At 35.7% G+C, this 18,850-nt stretch overlaps 1 protein-coding gene across 21 annotated transcripts in view; it reads right to left on the bottom strand.

Moving 5' to 3' along the window:
• The window catches only part of NRXN1 (neurexin 1), a 1,108,798-nt gene that overhangs the window by 120,018 nt on the left and 969,930 nt on the right, over positions 1–18,850 (bottom strand). For 12 of the 21 annotated variants that reach the window (XM_053587958.1, XM_053587968.1, XM_053587966.1 and 9 more), the window contains 2 exons: positions 17,411–17,500; positions 15,725–16,044 (listed from right to left, as the gene is read on the bottom strand). In XM_053587958.1, coding sequence (XP_053443933.1) covers positions 15,725–16,044; positions 17,411–17,500 — 410 coding nt within the window. The remainder of the gene's footprint in view (positions 1–15,724; positions 16,045–17,410; positions 17,501–18,850) is intronic. The other 9 variants (XM_053587975.1, XM_053587974.1, XM_053587972.1 and 6 more) reach the window with 1 other exon arrangement.

Genomic DNA, 18,850 nt, shown 5'->3' on the forward strand with positions numbered 1-18,850 from the left:
CCAATATTTGAACTGTTATTCCTAAATTTTCAGATTTTGACAGGTCTATATGCATATTTGTCTTTGACTTTTTTGCTATTAAAAAGTTATGTATGTTACAATATGTTTTTATCATTTAGTAGGCTAGTCTAGAAAGGGTTATCCATATTTTCCCTTACTTCTTAAGATGTGACTAAGACATGGCCACAATTCTTACAATTCTTCTCCTTGAGTCTGAGCGGATATCGTGATTTATTTTGTCAATGCCATAGAAACAACATTATATGAGATATGAGCCTGAGGCTTTGCACAATTCCTCTCCTACTTACAGAATTCTGTGATTAAGCCGGCCTCCTCGAGGATAAAGAACTCACAGAACATAGGTAAGTTGTCCCAACTAATCTGTCTTAGAACAACCAAAAACCAACCACCTAAGTGTACTCCAAATTGCATAAGCACAGAATTATGAGCTAAATCAATAACAGCAGTTTTAAGTAACTAGGTATTAAAGGAGATTTCAACACACCAAAAATTAAATGATACATAAAGTGAACTGAGAAAAGTTTTCCTGTACAGAAAGATAAAAACAAAATTTATTTTAATCTATCTTAATTTAATAAGTGAAATATCATTCTTTGGTTAAGGGAAAACAATTAAAATAACAAAAAATAGGCAAAGATAGCTACCTAAACCTTGAAAATTTCATATGTGTTAAATTTGAATGTGAAATTTTTCTCTTCTTTGCTGTTTATTGTGTTGGCCACTGAGCCCTTTGTAGCAAAGCAAGCATTAATTTCGCTCTAATTACCATCAAAATTAATACAAAATGATTTGAAGTCAATATTAAAAAGCTGAGCGGGGCACCTGTAATCCTTGCACTCTGGGAGGCTGAGGCGAATAGATTGCCTGAGCTCACAGGTTTGAGACCAGCCTAAGCAAGTACAAAACTACGTCTCTAAAAAATAGCCAGGCATTGTGGTGGGTGCCTGTAATCCCAGCTGCTTGGGAGGCTGAGACAAGAGAATCGCTTGAGCCCAAGAGTCTGAGGTTGCTGTGAGCTAAGACACTACAGCACTCTATCAAGGGTTACAAAGTGGGACTGTCTCAAAAAAAAAAAAAAATTAAAAAGCTGAAATATTAGAATATGGCTAATAAAAAAAATCCTCCACTTCTTCCAATACTAATATCTCTCTAAAATTTCTGTTCCTTACTCTCTGGAACAAATTAGAGTGGGATAACAAGATAAAACTATACCTGGAGTTCCATTTGGGGGGTTTTCTACTGATGAATAGAGGATCATGAAGTCAGAAATATAAGACCATTATCTTCTAAGATTTCATGAAAGATGAGATATTAGGGAGATTGAAGGCTCTTGTGCTGGCTTAGGGTGCTGGCTTAGCGCATCATCTACTTCCAACCATCAGAAAGGAATGCCAATGCAATAATGTGAAAGAACTCAGCTCTTATCAACCACACAGTCATTTAAATTTTTTGTGATTGTCCTTTGAATCCAAATGATTATTGCTAAACTTTGTCAAACTGGAAAGATTAAAATATTCTTAGGAGTTGTATAAGTGCAATACCACAAACACCCAGGCAAGCGGAAACTGCCTCACTAGCAGGTTAACGGGGGAAACACTACAAACCTCAGAGTTCAGAGATGGCAACAGCATTGTGCTGTTTTCTTCCTACTCCACAATGCGTTTAAAAGTTGAAAGCTAGATTAATTGTGGGCACAAAAAGATTTCTCATCTGTCATTTGAACGTGAGAAGAAATACGTGGAATGCAAATCATTCCTTTCTGCAAAGCAACTAAGGGTGGTACCAAACCATCTAAGTCCCTGCAGTCTGAGTTGTCATCTCATGTCCATTTCAAGATAGGGGGAAGATAGATGCTTGGGTATCTCTCCTTCTTGAGACCCCACAAAAATAAAAGCTAGAAGGACAAAAGAGTGTTGGAAATCTTTACCATTACAGAGAGTGAAAAAAGCAAAATCCAAGACAGTTCCCCACTCTAGTGGAAGAGTAGAGGTGGATGAGAGTTGACAAATGAAACAAATAGAAAAAGGCAATGCTTTAGAATATGATGCACAGGGAGACCCGGTGACGAAGAGACAGACAGTGAGAGCCAACCTGTAGAAAATCTGGAAGGAGATTAGCAAAAAATGCACATAAAAATCATCTCAGCTGGCATCCCCCTACTCTGTGACGTTTCGAGGGACTCGAAGATGGTCCCCGGTGCTCCTCAGCTGCTGGAATTCCTGCCCATGTGTGACGGCCTCCCCAGTGTGGGGTAGATTTACAACAGCAAGGGAGAAATGTCACTTGTAAGATTAAGTTACACAAAGGCTGTGGCTCCTCCTCTGGTTTCTCTTCCCCTCCTCTTCTTCTTTCTTGGATCATTTGCCTTAAGAGAAAAGTGAGCTGCCAGCTGTAAGACGTCCCTGAGCCCACGCCTGTGAGAACACGGCTAATAACCATGGAAATCCCATCATTTGAGCTTCTAGTGGGACTGTAGGACACGTCACAGTTTAACTCCAGCCTCAACAGTGACCTGGACCCAAAGACACCCAGCTATACTTCACCCCGATTCCTGACTCACAAAAACAGCAACAAAATAAATGTTTGTTTAAAGTTGCCAGATTTTAGGATCATTTCTTACACAGAAATGATTACTACATACTACATAGGATATAGAAAATAATAGCTTTTTCTTGGTAACCAAGGGAGTGAAACAAACTAAACTCCAGACAGTCCTTCTCTTAAAGGCAAAGACACGTTCCTCGGAAAGGTGAGGCTCTCAGTGTGGATGCCCTTCTTCATTCCGCATCTGTCTGCTGTATGTCTGTCATTCCCCAAGAAAAGTCAGCAGTTCTGCAAACTCCGGCCACTCTCACCACAGATAGGGTTTCCCATCACACACCAACCAACCAGTCCAGATGGCTGCCTCACAACAGAAGGCACAGATAGCGGATCTCTTGATGGGGCAAAGGGCAAGGAGGGAGGGAAAGTTCAATAGAATGAAAAGCATGACTGAGAATGTAAAATGATGATATCATAAAGACAAGACAGCAATACATGAAGAAAAGACGCTGAGAAACTTCTGGAAAAATGGAACTATGGAAGACAAGTGTGATTTAAATAAGAAGCAAAATAAAATGGTATGAGTTTGAGTAATGGACAAGAGAAAGGGGAACCCACCGTTTGGCCTTAATCCTGGAAAAAATTCTCCTTTGAGTGATCCAGGTAATATGATATTGGGCCCACAAAAAAGAAATGTAATCTGAACATATAATTGATATTTGCATTGGAAAATATTTATGTAGTAAGAGCAATCTAAATGCTCTTGATTGGTTTTCCACTTTAGAATCCTCATAGATGAAATACAGATTTGGTTGCAGTTGCCAGACAGAATATTAAAGTTAACATCTCTGGATATATAATAAGAGCATAAGATGTGGTGAAGGAAAGGAAACCTAGAGGAACTGGGAGGAAAACAAATACGTTCATCTTACTGATGTGGCTACTTACGAGGTAAGAGAGACTGTCACAGATCAATGAACAAGAAATGAAATGCAAATACATTATTTAAAGTGAAGAAAATGATATATCACTTATATGTGACAATACATAATATGCAATTATATATAAATTTAATAAATACATACTATATAAAATATATTTCAATAAATGCTATATATTAATATGATATATGTTAATATGTAACATTTATTTCATATACATTTCAGAAAGAAGAAAAGGCAAAAAAAGAGGATCAAAGTCTGAGCTAATCCTTTCACACTGGGGATTGCATACATATTGTATAAAAGAGGAATAAATTAATTGAACATAAGCATATTATTTGGAGATATGAAACTAATTACCATAAAAAATTGTTAAAAGATATTATCCCTGGGGAATAAGATTCGAGGTGGAAAGGGCATGAATCTGAGAAGGGGCTCTTTATATACCATCTTCTAAACTATATCGATTTGCTTTTATGTGCTTGTATTATCTTAATGAAAATAATTTAAAATAATTTAACACCTGTTTTCATACATATAACAAAGCAGAAAAGTGAATTTTGAGAGTATCCTGCTACTATTCTCGAAAAGAGTATAAAAGAGTAAGTACAACTAGTGTTATTATTTGCAATTTGAGGTACTACCCATTAAATGTATTTGTAGTTTCAAATTACCCACACAGTGAGAATAAATCCCTCTGACATTCCCTAGGCTTTGTTGAGATTTATCTGTTGTAAGGAATTCATGCCATTCCCCAAACTTCATTTAAGTCTTTGTATCCAATTAGTTTAATGTCAGAATGTCTGTCTAATCTCTTCTTTTGCTTTCCTAGTTCTTTGCATTCAGTTCTCATTTTAATTTGTCTCCAAAAATATCATCGCTTTTGACATGCTTACACTCCAGAATGAGTGTCATTTTCAAAATGTTAAACGTTTTCCCCAGTTGTAACTGGTGTTCAGCCATAGACAGCATCTAAGTATCAAGCTTTGCAAAGCTTTTCTTGAAGTTTTTTCCAGAGTGGTGGGTACAAACTGGTTCTGTAATGAACTGCGTATCATTGGGCTTCCTAGAGATTTTCACCTGTTTATTCAACTCCCCAAAGTTGGCTAAACACATCAAAAAACAAACAAACAAACAAAAAAAAAACGACAAACTGCGTGAAAATGTGAATCCCTGACTCTTCAAAATGGGCCAACTACTTGTGAAATTCTGAAGTAAGTGTTAGTAATTTGACTGTGGTTCACCACAGGCAGCCACCAAGGAGAGGTCAGCTCTGGTACAGACAGTAACAGTGCTTTGCTGTAGAGAATTTTAAAAACAATGATAAAACTGACTAAAAGCCAGTCTGCTTTTTATTATTACCCTGTACTAAGAATTCTAAACAATGCCAGTGATAAAATCTTCCTCCTGAGACAGGAACATTAACACTGCCCTTCCTCTGCCTGAGTAAACCACCATAACAACCCCCAAATGAACAGACTTAACGAAACTTCGGGAGCAGGATTTGACACCTGCCAATCTGTGTGGTGGGCAAAATGACACTAATTTGTGCCCTTCGTCTTTCTATTTTAGGGACAAATACTGGAGCTTCCTTCCTGGTCTTTGGTGAAGAATGTCAGTAGCATCAATTCAAATAGGAATCTGTCACATCTACAACATTTTCCTGAAATAGTCTGTACAGAAGGAAAGCTATAATTTCAAAGCGTCCTTTCTCTTTTATCAGCTGTTACAGTACCATCTTTATTCTCCACAAAGATTGTTTAATCCAGGAAAACTCAGGACTAGGCAACACACAATATCTCAGCATGGGATTATGCACTCTGTGTGTTCATTAATTTATTTATTCAAAACAAATTACTGAAGTTTCCACTCCACACTAAGCAGTGCATTAGGTGCTGAGCGCACACAGATTAATAAAGCAAAGGTCTTGACTTTAAGATGCTTGTCAAAAAGAAAATCAAAGGTTAGGAGCTCAGGTAGGTAAATAATCATCTATGTACTGACATGAATTATCTATTCATCTATGTTTCCAAAGTGCTAGAAAGCAGGAAACAGGCTATATTTAGGCTTGCTCAGGAAGGCATCAACTCAAATGAATGCAAGGTCTAACATTGTCCTGTGCCATTAACATTAACAACTCTTTACTATGTCTAAATGCAGAGTATATTATTAACAAGGTCACAGGTACAGCTGCAACACAGGAAAAAAGAAAGAAAGAGGAACTTCTCTGGTAAAAGGGGCAGCGTATCAGAAAGTGGGAAGCTGTATTTTGCATTTAGGGCATAGTTGTATGTTATTGCCAGCACACCAAACACAAATCTTAGACTAGATGCTTTAAATATGTCTTCATTTTTGTCTTTCCTGAATCAAGTTTCCAAGCAATGTAGAATGTAAGGCCACACAGACAAGGGTAAGTGAGACAGGAAGGCCAGTTACAAAAGTGATTAAAGCATGTCTGAAACTGCAGTGATCATCCTCACTTTGGAGAGTGGAAAGCCTTCAGTTCCTAACAAAGTCAGTGGGTCGTCTGACTACCCTGCCGTGCCTTGTCTTCTAACTTGTCGAGACAGGCTGCCACTATGACTCTCTTTATAATCATAATCAGTTGCTAGTTAAGGCTCTGTATAGAAATCTGACCTCCAACTATCACCACAAAATTTGAAAGAATATTGATGGACCCTTTTCATTCCTGAAAAAAACAGGCATTAGAACCAGAAATTTTTCCTTTAAGTAGAATAGTGTTTATTTTCTCTTTTCTTTTGAAAGAAATTTATAGTCCCTTCAGACCACGGACACTGTGCCTAAACCATTTTTCTGCTGTGCACATTCTTTTGATACCTTCTCAAGGGATAGCTGCTTTAGAGGTAAGTTAGGAGAAATAGAAAATATAAAAGAAGTTTCTGCCAAGCATTCCAGGCTGAAATTTTTACTGCAGAATTTAAAATGCTGGGCTATATTTACTGAAGATCCCGTAACAGCTAGCAGAGCATGGCACACCAGGCAGAAACTCCTCATTTGATTCACCTGCCTATATTTTGAGGACTCGTATCTGAATGTACTTGCTACCCATTCCTGGGACAGTGTTGGCCAAGTCGCTAACCATTTCTATTCCTTGAGATTCGACTCATCAAGTGTGTGAATCTTATACACCTAGGATAAGGCCCCCCTAGCACATGAAAGGAAGAAAGAAAAAAAGAAGAGAAAGAAAAAAGGTGGTGGCAGAGTAGGAATAAAAATACTAAGGAAGGAAAAAATGAGCACCTATTACGTGCCAGGTGCTATAGGAAGAGCTTTACTATGCAAATTTGACATTCCCAAAGAATCTGCCAAGATAAACACGCTTTTACAGGTCTCATAACTATTGCCTCATAAATTGTTCCATGTAATAAACAGTGACATTCAGAGTTGTAACAAACGCTCCTGGCTTTCTCAATAGCATAGCATTGATTCCGTGTAAAGATGATTTGGCTTTCCCCATAGCTTTTCAAGGTGCTCTATACATGCTAAAAGGGACCTAAAGGGCCAAGGCCACCAACTACCCTACTAAATCTTCAGATTGAATGAGAACATCTATTTTAGAAGTTTTTCTACAAACTAACTTAGATTTTAAACATACCACCGAGAGAATGTGGGCGATTTCAAAGTCAGGGCAGTGTCTAGCACATTGCCAACACTCAGGACATGTGAAATAAGTGTGATTCTCCAATATGCTTGTTATTAATACAAGACTAAAATATCTTTCCTCCTTTAAATTTGTCTCTGAGTTTCAATTATGTTAGTGATGCTGTTAATTATGGACTCTAAATCTCTGACGTCCAAAACATTGTTATTGTGAATGCAGGACACTTTATAATTTATGCACAGATTCACCAATAATCTATGGTATGATAAATGGTTCTTCTAAAAATTCTTAATTAGTAGGTATCTTATCCTTAAGATAAGGATTAAAATGTATTGTTCTTTATATAGCAAAGTGTGTTAGGTACATGAAAGATACTTACTAATTTGTAATTTTAAGTGTAAGTATTGTGGTTTTCCAGGCAATGTACAGCATGATAAAACAAAATATACACATACACACACACTTCCTGTTTTGCTTTGTTAAATTATCATTTAGAATGTTTACTGGAGAAATCACTGGTAACACTGGTGCTATTTCTGTGCTTGAGATTTGATATAAAGGGAGTAGCAGTGACAAGAATACAGTGAAAGTTGTTGGGTAAATGCAAAGGCAGGCAAATTAGTTTAACCTTTTTTTGAGTTTCCAGCCTAATGACATTAATCTATTTTTTATTGCTGAGATCTTTTTTCATGATACCAACAGATATAAAAATCTAACATAGGCTCCAGATAATGAAACCTGTAATAAATTATCATAGGGATTTAAATTTAATCTTGATTTTATTTATTGAAGAAAGTGTAACATATTATATATATCATGAAAGGCAAAGACAAGCATTGTTAAAACATATATACTGTGTACACATAATTTTCTTTTGCCTCTTTATGATTTAGATGATTTTGCTTCTGCAAAATGATTATTACATGTAGGAGAAGAATAAATCAGCAGATGTAATGCGAACATACATATGCATTTGAAAACCAGAAGTTCACAAAGAATTATAGCATAAATAATTTGTAGTACTGATTAAAAGATAATTAAATAAGGCTATATACTTGCTACTTAGACATTAACTAATTACATAATAAAAAGTTATTTCTTTTTCCTGTAACTGAGATCAGAAATTTCAGAGAAGGAGCCAACCTCATGAGTCCTCGTACAGAAAATTCCCATGGAAATTACTGCCACGCATTAGGTCGATACAGGGCCTAATTCCTTCCATTTCGCCAATGCAGAGACAGATGTTATCAAATGAGATTATATGTGTACCACGAGTCACAAACCCAATCTAGTCTAGCTCACAGTTGGAACAGCCTGATGTTTTTTATACTCCAGTTGAAAAAGGAGCATATCATGAATTGTTAAGATCTTTGATCAAAACATGATATCAAGGACAGACATAGAAATCATATATGCAAGATTCGGTCAAATACTGCGAATTAGCTTCTGTCTGTGCACCGCTGCAAAACAGAAACTTCTGGAGTGTTCAGTCAAAGGTAATTTGATGATTATGAGCGGGGGGAGGAGGACAGTAGACAGAGCAGAGTACAGGGTCAGTGTACAGTCATCGTTCAGGACTGTCCTGGATTGCAGTACGTGTAGCACTCACGGCCTACTCCCACCAAATGCAACTGGTAACTCTCCTTCCACTGCCCAGCCCCCTCTGAACACATCCCCTCAGGCAATGTTGTGCCTCCTTCCTAGAGAATTCAGCTTGGTATACCATACAATGGATGCTTCGTGTAAGGGTTTAAATTCATAGCGAATCTTCAAGGACAAAGAAAATAGCTTTAAAAGTAAGAAAGATGCTTTCATTTATAGTTTGCTGCTGAGGAATGCTTTTCAAACACACCTATTATTCATAGAGTGATCACAGGCATCAGGCACTTTTTAAATTTTTTTATATGTTAGGATGAACAATATAAAACTTCCGATTTTTTTTTTTAGTAAGAAATTAGTTAAAGAGCCATAATTTTATATGATTTTTATATTATATTGACTCACCTTAATTCTCACAATAAGCTTAGGGGAGCACGGTGTAGTGGCTCATACCTATAACCCTAGTGCCCTGGGAGGCCAAGACAGGAAGATTCCTTGAATTTAGGAGTTTTAGAGCAGCCTGAACAAAAGTAAGACGCTGTCTTGACTGAAAATAGAAAACTAGCCAGCGTTGTGGAGGGACCTGTTGTCCAGCTACTCAGGAGGCTGAGGCAGGAGGATTGCTTGGACCCAGGAGTCCGAGGTTGCTGTACGCCAGGCTGACAGCATGGCACTCTAATCTGCGCAAGAGTGAAATTCCACCTCAAAAAGGAAAAGAGGCTTATAGGGCTTTAATCTCTGTTTTATAGGAAGGAAACGAATGTTGAGAAGCTAAGGACTGATTTAGGCACGTGTCCTGGCTTCTGGAGTCAATGCCTTTGACTGCCGTGCTGCAGCGTCCCCGAATCCTCCACCTCACTGTTGCCTCTTCCTGCCACAGGGGCTCATCATCGAGTCCCCCGTTCATTGTCCAGCAGGGAACCCCAGCTACAGGCGATGCCTAAACAGATACTATTACACAGAAGAGGGAGTAACACGACATGATATGAGCTGAACTTCACTCGCAGTTGCAACGTTTACTGGGACCCCAAACAAACCTTTCACATTTCGTAGGTTCAACCTTCCCAATCTACAAGATAGGAAAGAAATCGTACGTGGATACATTAAGGAGGAGAATGGCATGATGGTATTCGTATTTTCACAAGAACAGTCTGATGCCTGGGTTAAGACTGTGAGAAGGCAAGAAGTGAGGAGATTCTGAACCAAGGCCATGTAGAAGGGCATAAAATCAGACATCCTCAGAGTACCCTGAAAAAGCAGGCTGCAGAACTTGGGTAAGTTACGGAGCACTGCCATGTCTCAACTGTCTCCTGTGTAGAACAATAATAATAATAATTCCAAGAGAGTTTCCATTGCTTCTTCACACACATACCTACATACTTGAGGATTTGATTACATTTCTGGTTTCATTAACAAGATACTTATTATAAGCCAGAGGACCACAAAGGCTCAGAGCAGAGAAAGCATATCTTGGTATCATTTTTGTTTTCTTCTTTTCTCTAGCCTCTAACAGATTTCCCTAACAGCTAATACTGCCACTGGTGCTATCCTAGCAGGGTGCAATTCTGCTGGGTCTGAGAATATGTCCGAATGTTAATATACTTAATAACTGATGTTTGTATCTGTAATAATCTATGCAATCTATTCAAAAGGGATTTCCATTTCACGGTCCCCCCACCCCAGGACTCCCCTCTTCTTTCTTCTGCCTTTTTACTATGGCAGAAGAGACACGATATGCCACGTACATTAACTGTTTTCTTGTTGATTGCCCATCTTCCCCTACCAGAACATAAGTTTTTGTGCACAAAACATAATTTTGTTCCACGTGATATTTCCAGGGACTGAGACAGAGTGTGGAATGTGGTAAGTACTCAGCAAACATGTTAAGTGAGTGAATGAATGGACAGATGACCATGTGTATTGGTCTAGGGCCAGTTTTGTCAGAAGACATCGCAAAACAAAGGCTGCATCTACCAAGAGAGCACCTTTATATCCAGTGAAACCTCTACAATCCAAAGAAAATGCTCTGTGCAAAATTTTCTCAAAATAAACCCTTCAAGATATATATATGCTGGCACTTTTGCTTGCCAGCCACAAGCACTAAAAATCATTCTAAATAGCAGTTGCTTACACACATTTACAATGACAATGAATTACATTCTTCTCACCAAGTACCATTAGTTTCAGGAGCACTTGCCTTTATATATATTTTAAAATCTATACCCAAGGGCTTTACTTTCTAATATACACTAGAATTTGCTGTAAAAATGTACATTAATTTGAGTTCAGCAGAATGATTGGGCTAGGGAAAATAAGATTAATTATTCATGTCACCAGCATTTTTTAAACGCAGAATGGTTATCAGGAACATACGTAAATATAAATAATGCTACTATTTTTTAATAATGAAGCCATAGCTAAGGTTAATTAGTATTTTTAATAAAAATAAAATTTTGTTCTTTGAAGATGCAAAACGTATTTTGTTAGCTTTAAAGATTTTTCGTGGGAATGTGTATAAGCTCTGCTTACATTTTTCAAACAAATAAAACAAATACCATTCATTTTTCATGAACACCTACGAAACCTCCAGCAAGCAACAGTAGTGTCCAGTATATTCAAATACTCTTTTCTTGCTTGAACACTAATTGGGTTTCGTTTCAAAACAACCCCCCTGGGAATCAAATGCCATTGACTTCAATAGGATGTCTCATATGTGAAATACATGCCTCTGACAATCCACTGTCCCATTTCTAATTCCCAGTAGTTCCTTTCCTTGAGTAGGTTTGCTTATGCTACCCTGAAAAAATGCCTAGCTGGAACCAGAGAACTGTTTCAACACATTTCCTTCATATTTACTAATTCTCTCTCTTTCTAACTTAAATTCTTCCCAAGAGTTGCACACTATCATCCCTCCAATCAAAAACCAGAATCTCTCAAAGCCTTACTTCCTCACGTTTCTCATGATTTGTGAAATGAGATGAAAAAAGAAAAAAAGGTGATGAAGCTTGGGGATGCTACAAACTCACTAGAATCACTTTCTGCTCTAAACATGAAGGATAGAGCTTAATATTTATTATTCTTATGAAGTAAATTTTCTTGCAGAGGTAAATTTTATATATGATCTAAAAGTAGAGCACAGGACAACTTACACACCAAAACTGGATGCTTTTGAGAGTCAAAATGGATACCATTATTAATTACATTAGGACACCAGGTACACACAAAGACCATCCAGGCCAACTGGTATACATGGCCATGTACATGATATAAAAGTCAGAAATAAAATAGGTGGCTGTACTGAAAGTGGAGACCAGGTCTTCTCCCCGACTATGTGCTCAGTTATACTACACTCTGTCTAAGTAAAGGACATTGCTAAATAATTCATATGCTCCATGAATAAAGCTGGTCAAATATTCTCAAAGGAAAGAGTCAAAAGATCATAAAATATGCTTCAAAGAATATTCCAGAAGAAACTTCACAATCCTGATCCTAAAAGAAACAGCACAGTTCCACTTTCCTTTCTAGACACTGGCAAACGAAGAAAGTGACTTTTGCCCTTTGCATGTTGGCTTACCTTTACTCATTTCTGTAAAGATACGTACATAAGATAAGACATTGCCAGATTATTTGGAAGAGGAAGGAACACTTAGCAGCCAAAAACCTTGCCTGACAATCTAGCCCAGCTCCAATAAGCTCTCAGTATTCCAAAGAACATTATGGCATCAATTATTATTTTAAATTTCGCTTTCTGAGATTAGCTTTATGGAAACTTTCTCTTTCATAAGATGAATGGGTCTCACAAAAATATACAAAAATTAAATATTCTAAGTAAAACAGGTTTTATACACTCCATGTAATCCATATAATATACTACCAATATGTTATAGTTGTATTAAAAAGAAGTCATTAAATCAGAAGTGTTGTTAAATGTCCCCATTATTTCAGGATATAAACCATATCTTTCAAAAGCAAACATCAGTCTGAAACGTGGTCATCATAGAAGAGAAATGTCCTTTATTTTTAAGTCGTAATTAACTTTTAAGTAAAAATGTAAATGGAATTTTGATGAGGAATATTTTGATGAATACTCCTATATTCTGTGAGTCTGTGAAACCGAAATACATTTTTCCCCTATTACTAGCCCTGCAGGATGGCTGAACAAACCTCATCTCATCTATTTGAAATGAATCCAATTTAATTCTGCTTGACCAAAAATCTGTTTCCATCGTTTTAAAACATGCAATCACCTGAAGGTGCATTGCCATTGTGGCTTAAGTGGCGCAGTGTTATCACTGAGGAAAATACACTTTGATTGAGAAAACAGTCCAATGTGCCTATTGAAAAATGAAATGACCCTTCCTAGAACACAATTTAGTAAGACAGTTGATGAGTTAAGGAAAAGTTGCAGCAAATGATTCTGTTTCTAAAATAAATAATTTATTTTCTTCTCTAACGGGTTCACCCAGTAAATACAGATATTATTATTTGCAATCCTATATACATCATTAAATTAGAAACTCTTAAGAACTGTTATATTAGCCTAACTTTAAAATACGGTTGCCACAATTGAATATTTGTAACGTATTTTTCCAAATTATTTAATTGTTATTGGGCTATTAAGAACTTAAAGATTAAAAATCTCTCTTTTCAAATGAACCTTTCAACTCAATAACATCTCCTTAAATGGACCAAGTAATCACTAATTGATTAGATCACTTACTTCCATAAACCACTGCTATCTTTAAATATGTAACAGTTCATAATAAAGCAGACTCTTCATTAGCAATTAATAAGCAGTTCATTGTTTTCCTTTTGCATTATTATAAAATACATAATTTTTATTTCTGCACTTACAAATATTTATGTTTTAAATAAAACATCTATTTTGCACATTTAAAAAAATTTAAAAATATATAGCAGTTACAAATTGATAAAAATATGTGAAACAATGCTAACAATTTTTTTCTTATTTTGGGACATAGCTGGCTTACCTAGGAGCTATAACAACTCTAATTTCATTATATGAAATTAGACAACTCTATTTCATGATAAAATAAGACAATTAATAAAAATATTGATTATTTCAGATTATATTTACAAAAATATTCCTAAATGTGGATGGCCTAGAATATCCTCTTATAAATAACTTTATATAAAGGAAACAGTCTATCAATTCTTTTGTATTTCATTTTCTTATATCAGATTCACTCTAATAACTTGCTTATTACAAAATGGACCATGAGTCTACAACAATAACAAATCCTTAAAGAAATACTAGGATCCGATGTTAAGTGGAGCTATTGAGCAAGTATAAATCTGTCTAACATCACATAAATCTGTCTAAAGTCATAAGTCTTTATGGAAAGTGCTAAGTGCTGTGATATTATCGACAATCTTGAAATTCAAACAAGACAGAGAAAATTAACAAATTGATCACTCTATGCAAATATTCCTGCTATAATTATATTCCATGAGTGCAGAAGATTCTGTTTGTTTTCACCAATATATCTCCGTGGCTAGAACAGTGTCTGGCACATGTAGAGAGCAACCAGTATGTGCATATTGATGAAATCCTGTGAGATACCCCACTTTACTTTGTTGCCAAATGCAAGTAGGAAAAAAAAGGAACCAGAGAAGAGAACAAGCCTGTCTATACGTGTAAAACATGCGATATTACATTTAGGAATTTATAGTATTTACAATTATTTTTATCATCTCACTTCTTCCAGAACACTGTCCTGTCCTCTATTCTGTTCCTTTCACCCATTCCTATTTGAAGTTAAAAGCAGGATCTATATTCTTCTTTTCCTGGGAAATCTATGTTAATTAGTAGACCCAGGGTGCTGATACAAACAGAATTTGCCTTCAATTACTTTCCTTCCAGCCCTGATACTGGTCTGTTTCAACTACTTAAAGTAAAAGCTGTTGATGTTGCCAGTCCTGCTTCTTTAGAAGGCTGTGTTCTAGAAATGTAAGGGTCATGTATTTGGAAAAACTTTATATGGCACCTACTGGAGACATTCACTGATCATCAATAATGAAACAAAATAAAACGATTTGGATCCAGGAAAATACACAATTCTTAAGAAATTGACAACTGAATATGTACAAAGGCTGTAAATGTAAATAGGGCTAATAGCATTTAATAACATTTCCATAGCATCTAACAACATTTCATAGATTTTTTACCCTATGTTTATCATTGCTGTATCACCAATACCCAAACCTGATACACAGTAGTCAATGTGTAAGTATATCTTGGTTGCATGAATATACTTACAAGCTGTATGGATATCACACTTAAAAATTCTACTATTTAAAAATGTTAGATACAAGATTGAACAATCATCTCATTGAACTTAATTGTAGTTGTGGGCAGTCAGTCACGTATATAAAATATCTAAGCACAAGATGGTTTTAAATACTACATTTTGGGTTTCTGTGCTCAGATAAAGTAAGGAAGTGTTTTTTTTTTTACACACAATAACACAGTGGACCTATTAATCACCAAGAAAGCCACAGGCCTACACATTCAAAATCGCAAAATGTCAAAATACAATAGAAATAGTATTGTAATATCTCTTTAAAGATCTTTTTTTTTTTTCTTTCAATTTTGATGAAGCATGGAGCTGAAACAAACAAGATCGGTCAAATATTTCATGCATTTACTTGTTGGCTTAACTTAAAAACAAAAATCCTGTGTACTTAGTGGACAGTCCCCTCAACCTGGGCTGGATGAGGTTTTTGAATCAAGACTATCATCTAGCAACGAACAAACCAAAACAAAGCCTTTTATAAAAATCCACAAACCTCTAATCCACAGAATGTACACATTTCGTATTCAAACTGAGGGCACTATGTTAAAGAATTCTCAAAGGAAGCTATGGTGCCTGAGATTAAGAAAAACAAACAAACCCAATTTTAGCAATACCCCATATGTAGAAAAGCCCACTTTCATAATCACAGGTCCAAAATGAAGAAATGAAAACCGCGTGCTCACCTGGCTAATGGGTTCTTTCGTGGGGGGCTTTCCTCTTCTGGCCGTGCTAGTAGCCAGGGTCGTGGTGGTCTCCATAATCGATGTGGACATCTCTGACTGCATGGCAGTGGCTGTCGACTCCGTTGTCATAGAGGAAGGCACTTCACCAACCAGTCTCACATTTCCCACTATGGCGATGTTGGCATCGTTTTCAGCTGCCATATTCAGAACTTTCAAGCCATTGTAGTAAAGCCCAGAGAGCTGGCCCTGGAAAGGCTGGCCCTGCTCTTTCCCGCCAATTATTATGGTTGCTTGGCTATTGAAGATTGTGAGCTGACGCCCTGTAAAAATAATATTACATACATGCAAAAATGTTGATTGTGAACTCTACATCTACAAAGGATGATAAAACAAATCTTTCATGGGGTGGATAATGAGAGCAATAAACTATAAGAGAGGCATTTGGCTCATAATTCATTGCTTATACATGAGGTGTCCATGAAATGCAGAACTGTTGGTAAATACTAGGAAACTCTTAAATTATTGTAAATGTAGTGCTTTTGCTAAAAGACCAATCAAAGATATATATTACAAATATTTTTTTGGTAAATCCCTTTTCCTTTTTACCTCAAGATCTTATAAGATGGGTCTCTTAAGTCTAAATTGTTAAAAAAATGTGAGATAACTATGATTTTTCAAATATTTGTCCTTCTGAAATTACCACTGAGAGAAACAGGTATAAAGCAGCTGAAATCTAATTTTAGAGATGATAAAAATTTCATATTTCACATAATGTCCATATGTATCTGCATGCTAGTCTGTAGTCAAGTTTAGTTTTTGAATGCAATAGTCCAGGGTTCTTTGAATTATTCTATTTTTCCGGCAATCACACTGAAAAGAAATGCATGGTTTATACTGAGCATGTCAGAGACGAAAAAATTCCAAAATATGTTTCTGATTGGCTTTCAGCAAGTCTATCAAAACAAAACAAAATGAAAAAAAAAAAAATAGCTTCAGATGTAAAAAGCGGCTTCGGGAATGGTACACAAACCAATGGAGAAATCATGGCACATTTCCATCAAACAGCAATCCTTAGCAACAGTCCCATTATCATCACATTGAGTATCCAGTTTTAGCAGATTGCTCTCTGCTCATAAAAAGCATGCACACAACTTTAAGTTCAGTTTTAATTAGGGCTTGTTCCCAAATGCTCTTAGAACGTTGCAAACGTTAAAGGGACTTTGTTTTGACTGGCAATCCATATTGCCCGCTATTTAAGATTCCTAGAGTTTAAACAAAGAGTTTTTTTTTTTTTTTCAGGACCATGATAAAGATAACAGAACTACATATATTTTAGTTAATAATTTAGAGGCTGGAACATGTAATATAATCTATGAATGATTTATCATTTTGGGTTAATGCTTGCTGTGAGTACCTTCATAGATTGAGTTAGTGGATTATATTTAACAGTCCCTTTAACCTTAAGTTAACTGGGTAAGATTATTAAACAGCTGTACGTCTAAAAATGTATATAAATTATTATACAAGGTATGCAAATATTACTATCTACATTTTACTGTTTTAAATTTGTTTTTAATTTAGTTTTACGGAAAATTTATTTTTTATGTTTATTAGTGTTACAATGAAGTACTACTTGGTTATGTTCAAATTATTTTTTTATTTGAAGTTTTAATCAATGTTTTTTACCTTTGTCGAGTAGCCATTCATCAACTACTCGACCAAGTCGATATGGAATTCGCTGTCTAGCAATCGCCAGGCGCTCGTTATCATTGTTTCCTTTAAAGTTTAAAGAGACATTTCATTGGTTAAAATCTGTAAGGTCAAAGGTTAAAAGTTAATACTTAAAGCTTGAGCTATACAGTTGCCACATGATTTTTTGAAATTTGGAATTTTAAAAAGTTCTACCTGGAACATTTCATGTTTCAGACTTATCATTCATTCATTTATTTTATTTTAGCAAACAAAATTATTCCTATGTTAATTGAAAATTAGAAATCTGCATTTGAACTAGGTTATTAAACTTATGTTATAGACAGACCCGAACAACCAGTTTAAACAGCATATAATAGCTTTACAAAAAATGACCATTGACCTCAGGGTTTTGTCTTTTGGATGTTTCTTATTAACTAGTTAAACATGTTCAGGTGAAACAGGTTTAAGTTTTCAAAATACATTCAACCTCTTATTCCAGATTAGTAATTTATGAACACCAGACTTAATAACAACTTTGGCACACTGAAGCATCTAAAATAGGGCTAGCAGACTTTATTTCCTAGTCAGAAAACAGAAATTCTCATTCGCCTCATTTAAGAAAACCACAAAGTCCAAACAGTTTCTTGTATATTCCACATAAATTGGTTTAATCAATCACTTGGACATCACAAGAGACTACATCTTGCATCATCCAAATATGTTATTATAGGAAAAGGCTTTGACAAAAGTGACTTTATTGAGTGCCCTTAAATTCCATTTAAAGCTTAACAAGTTGAAGCTTATAATATTTGAAAAAATTATATGTGTGTTTTTATAGACTTGTACTCTGGCTTTTTATTAAGTTATTCTTAAAAAGGTGTGATAGCTGCAGGAACAAATAAATGCCAAAGACAGTGCCTCCTATTCATAGATCTACACTGAGAGCCTTGCTTCTTCAAATAAAAAATTATCTGCTAGAAACTTTTGTTTAAATTGACCTTGAATAATGTTTGCAAATATATGAGTGTTTTCTTGATTTATAAAGCACTTAGAAAGAATCTCAGTTGCTATCTTAGTGCTTAATATTGAAGAAGAGTTTTTTCTATTTCATTTAAATTAACTAAGAGGAAAATTTGAGCTAAGACATTTTGCAATAGCTCAGATGTGAACTCAGAATGCAAAGAACCACTGAATGTAGTACTACTTAAGTAAAAAAAGACTGGAGCATTTTGCTGGGGAAGATATTAGTTAGACTTTTTTTATTTACAATAATTGATAAATGCTGTTTTATGCTAGTCTTATGAGACTTCATACTTACCACAGTAAACCCATCCTAACACTGGTCATATACTTTTGAAGAAATAGGAAAGAGCTATCCACAGACCTTGTCAATTTATCAATGCATGCCTATCTGATTCCATATGTCACATTAAT

Source organism: Nycticebus coucang, chromosome 4, assembly GCF_027406575.1.
Source record: "Nycticebus coucang isolate mNycCou1 chromosome 4, mNycCou1.pri, whole genome shotgun sequence".
In the NCBI taxonomy this organism is placed as follows: domain Eukaryota; kingdom Metazoa; phylum Chordata; class Mammalia; order Primates; family Lorisidae; genus Nycticebus; species Nycticebus coucang.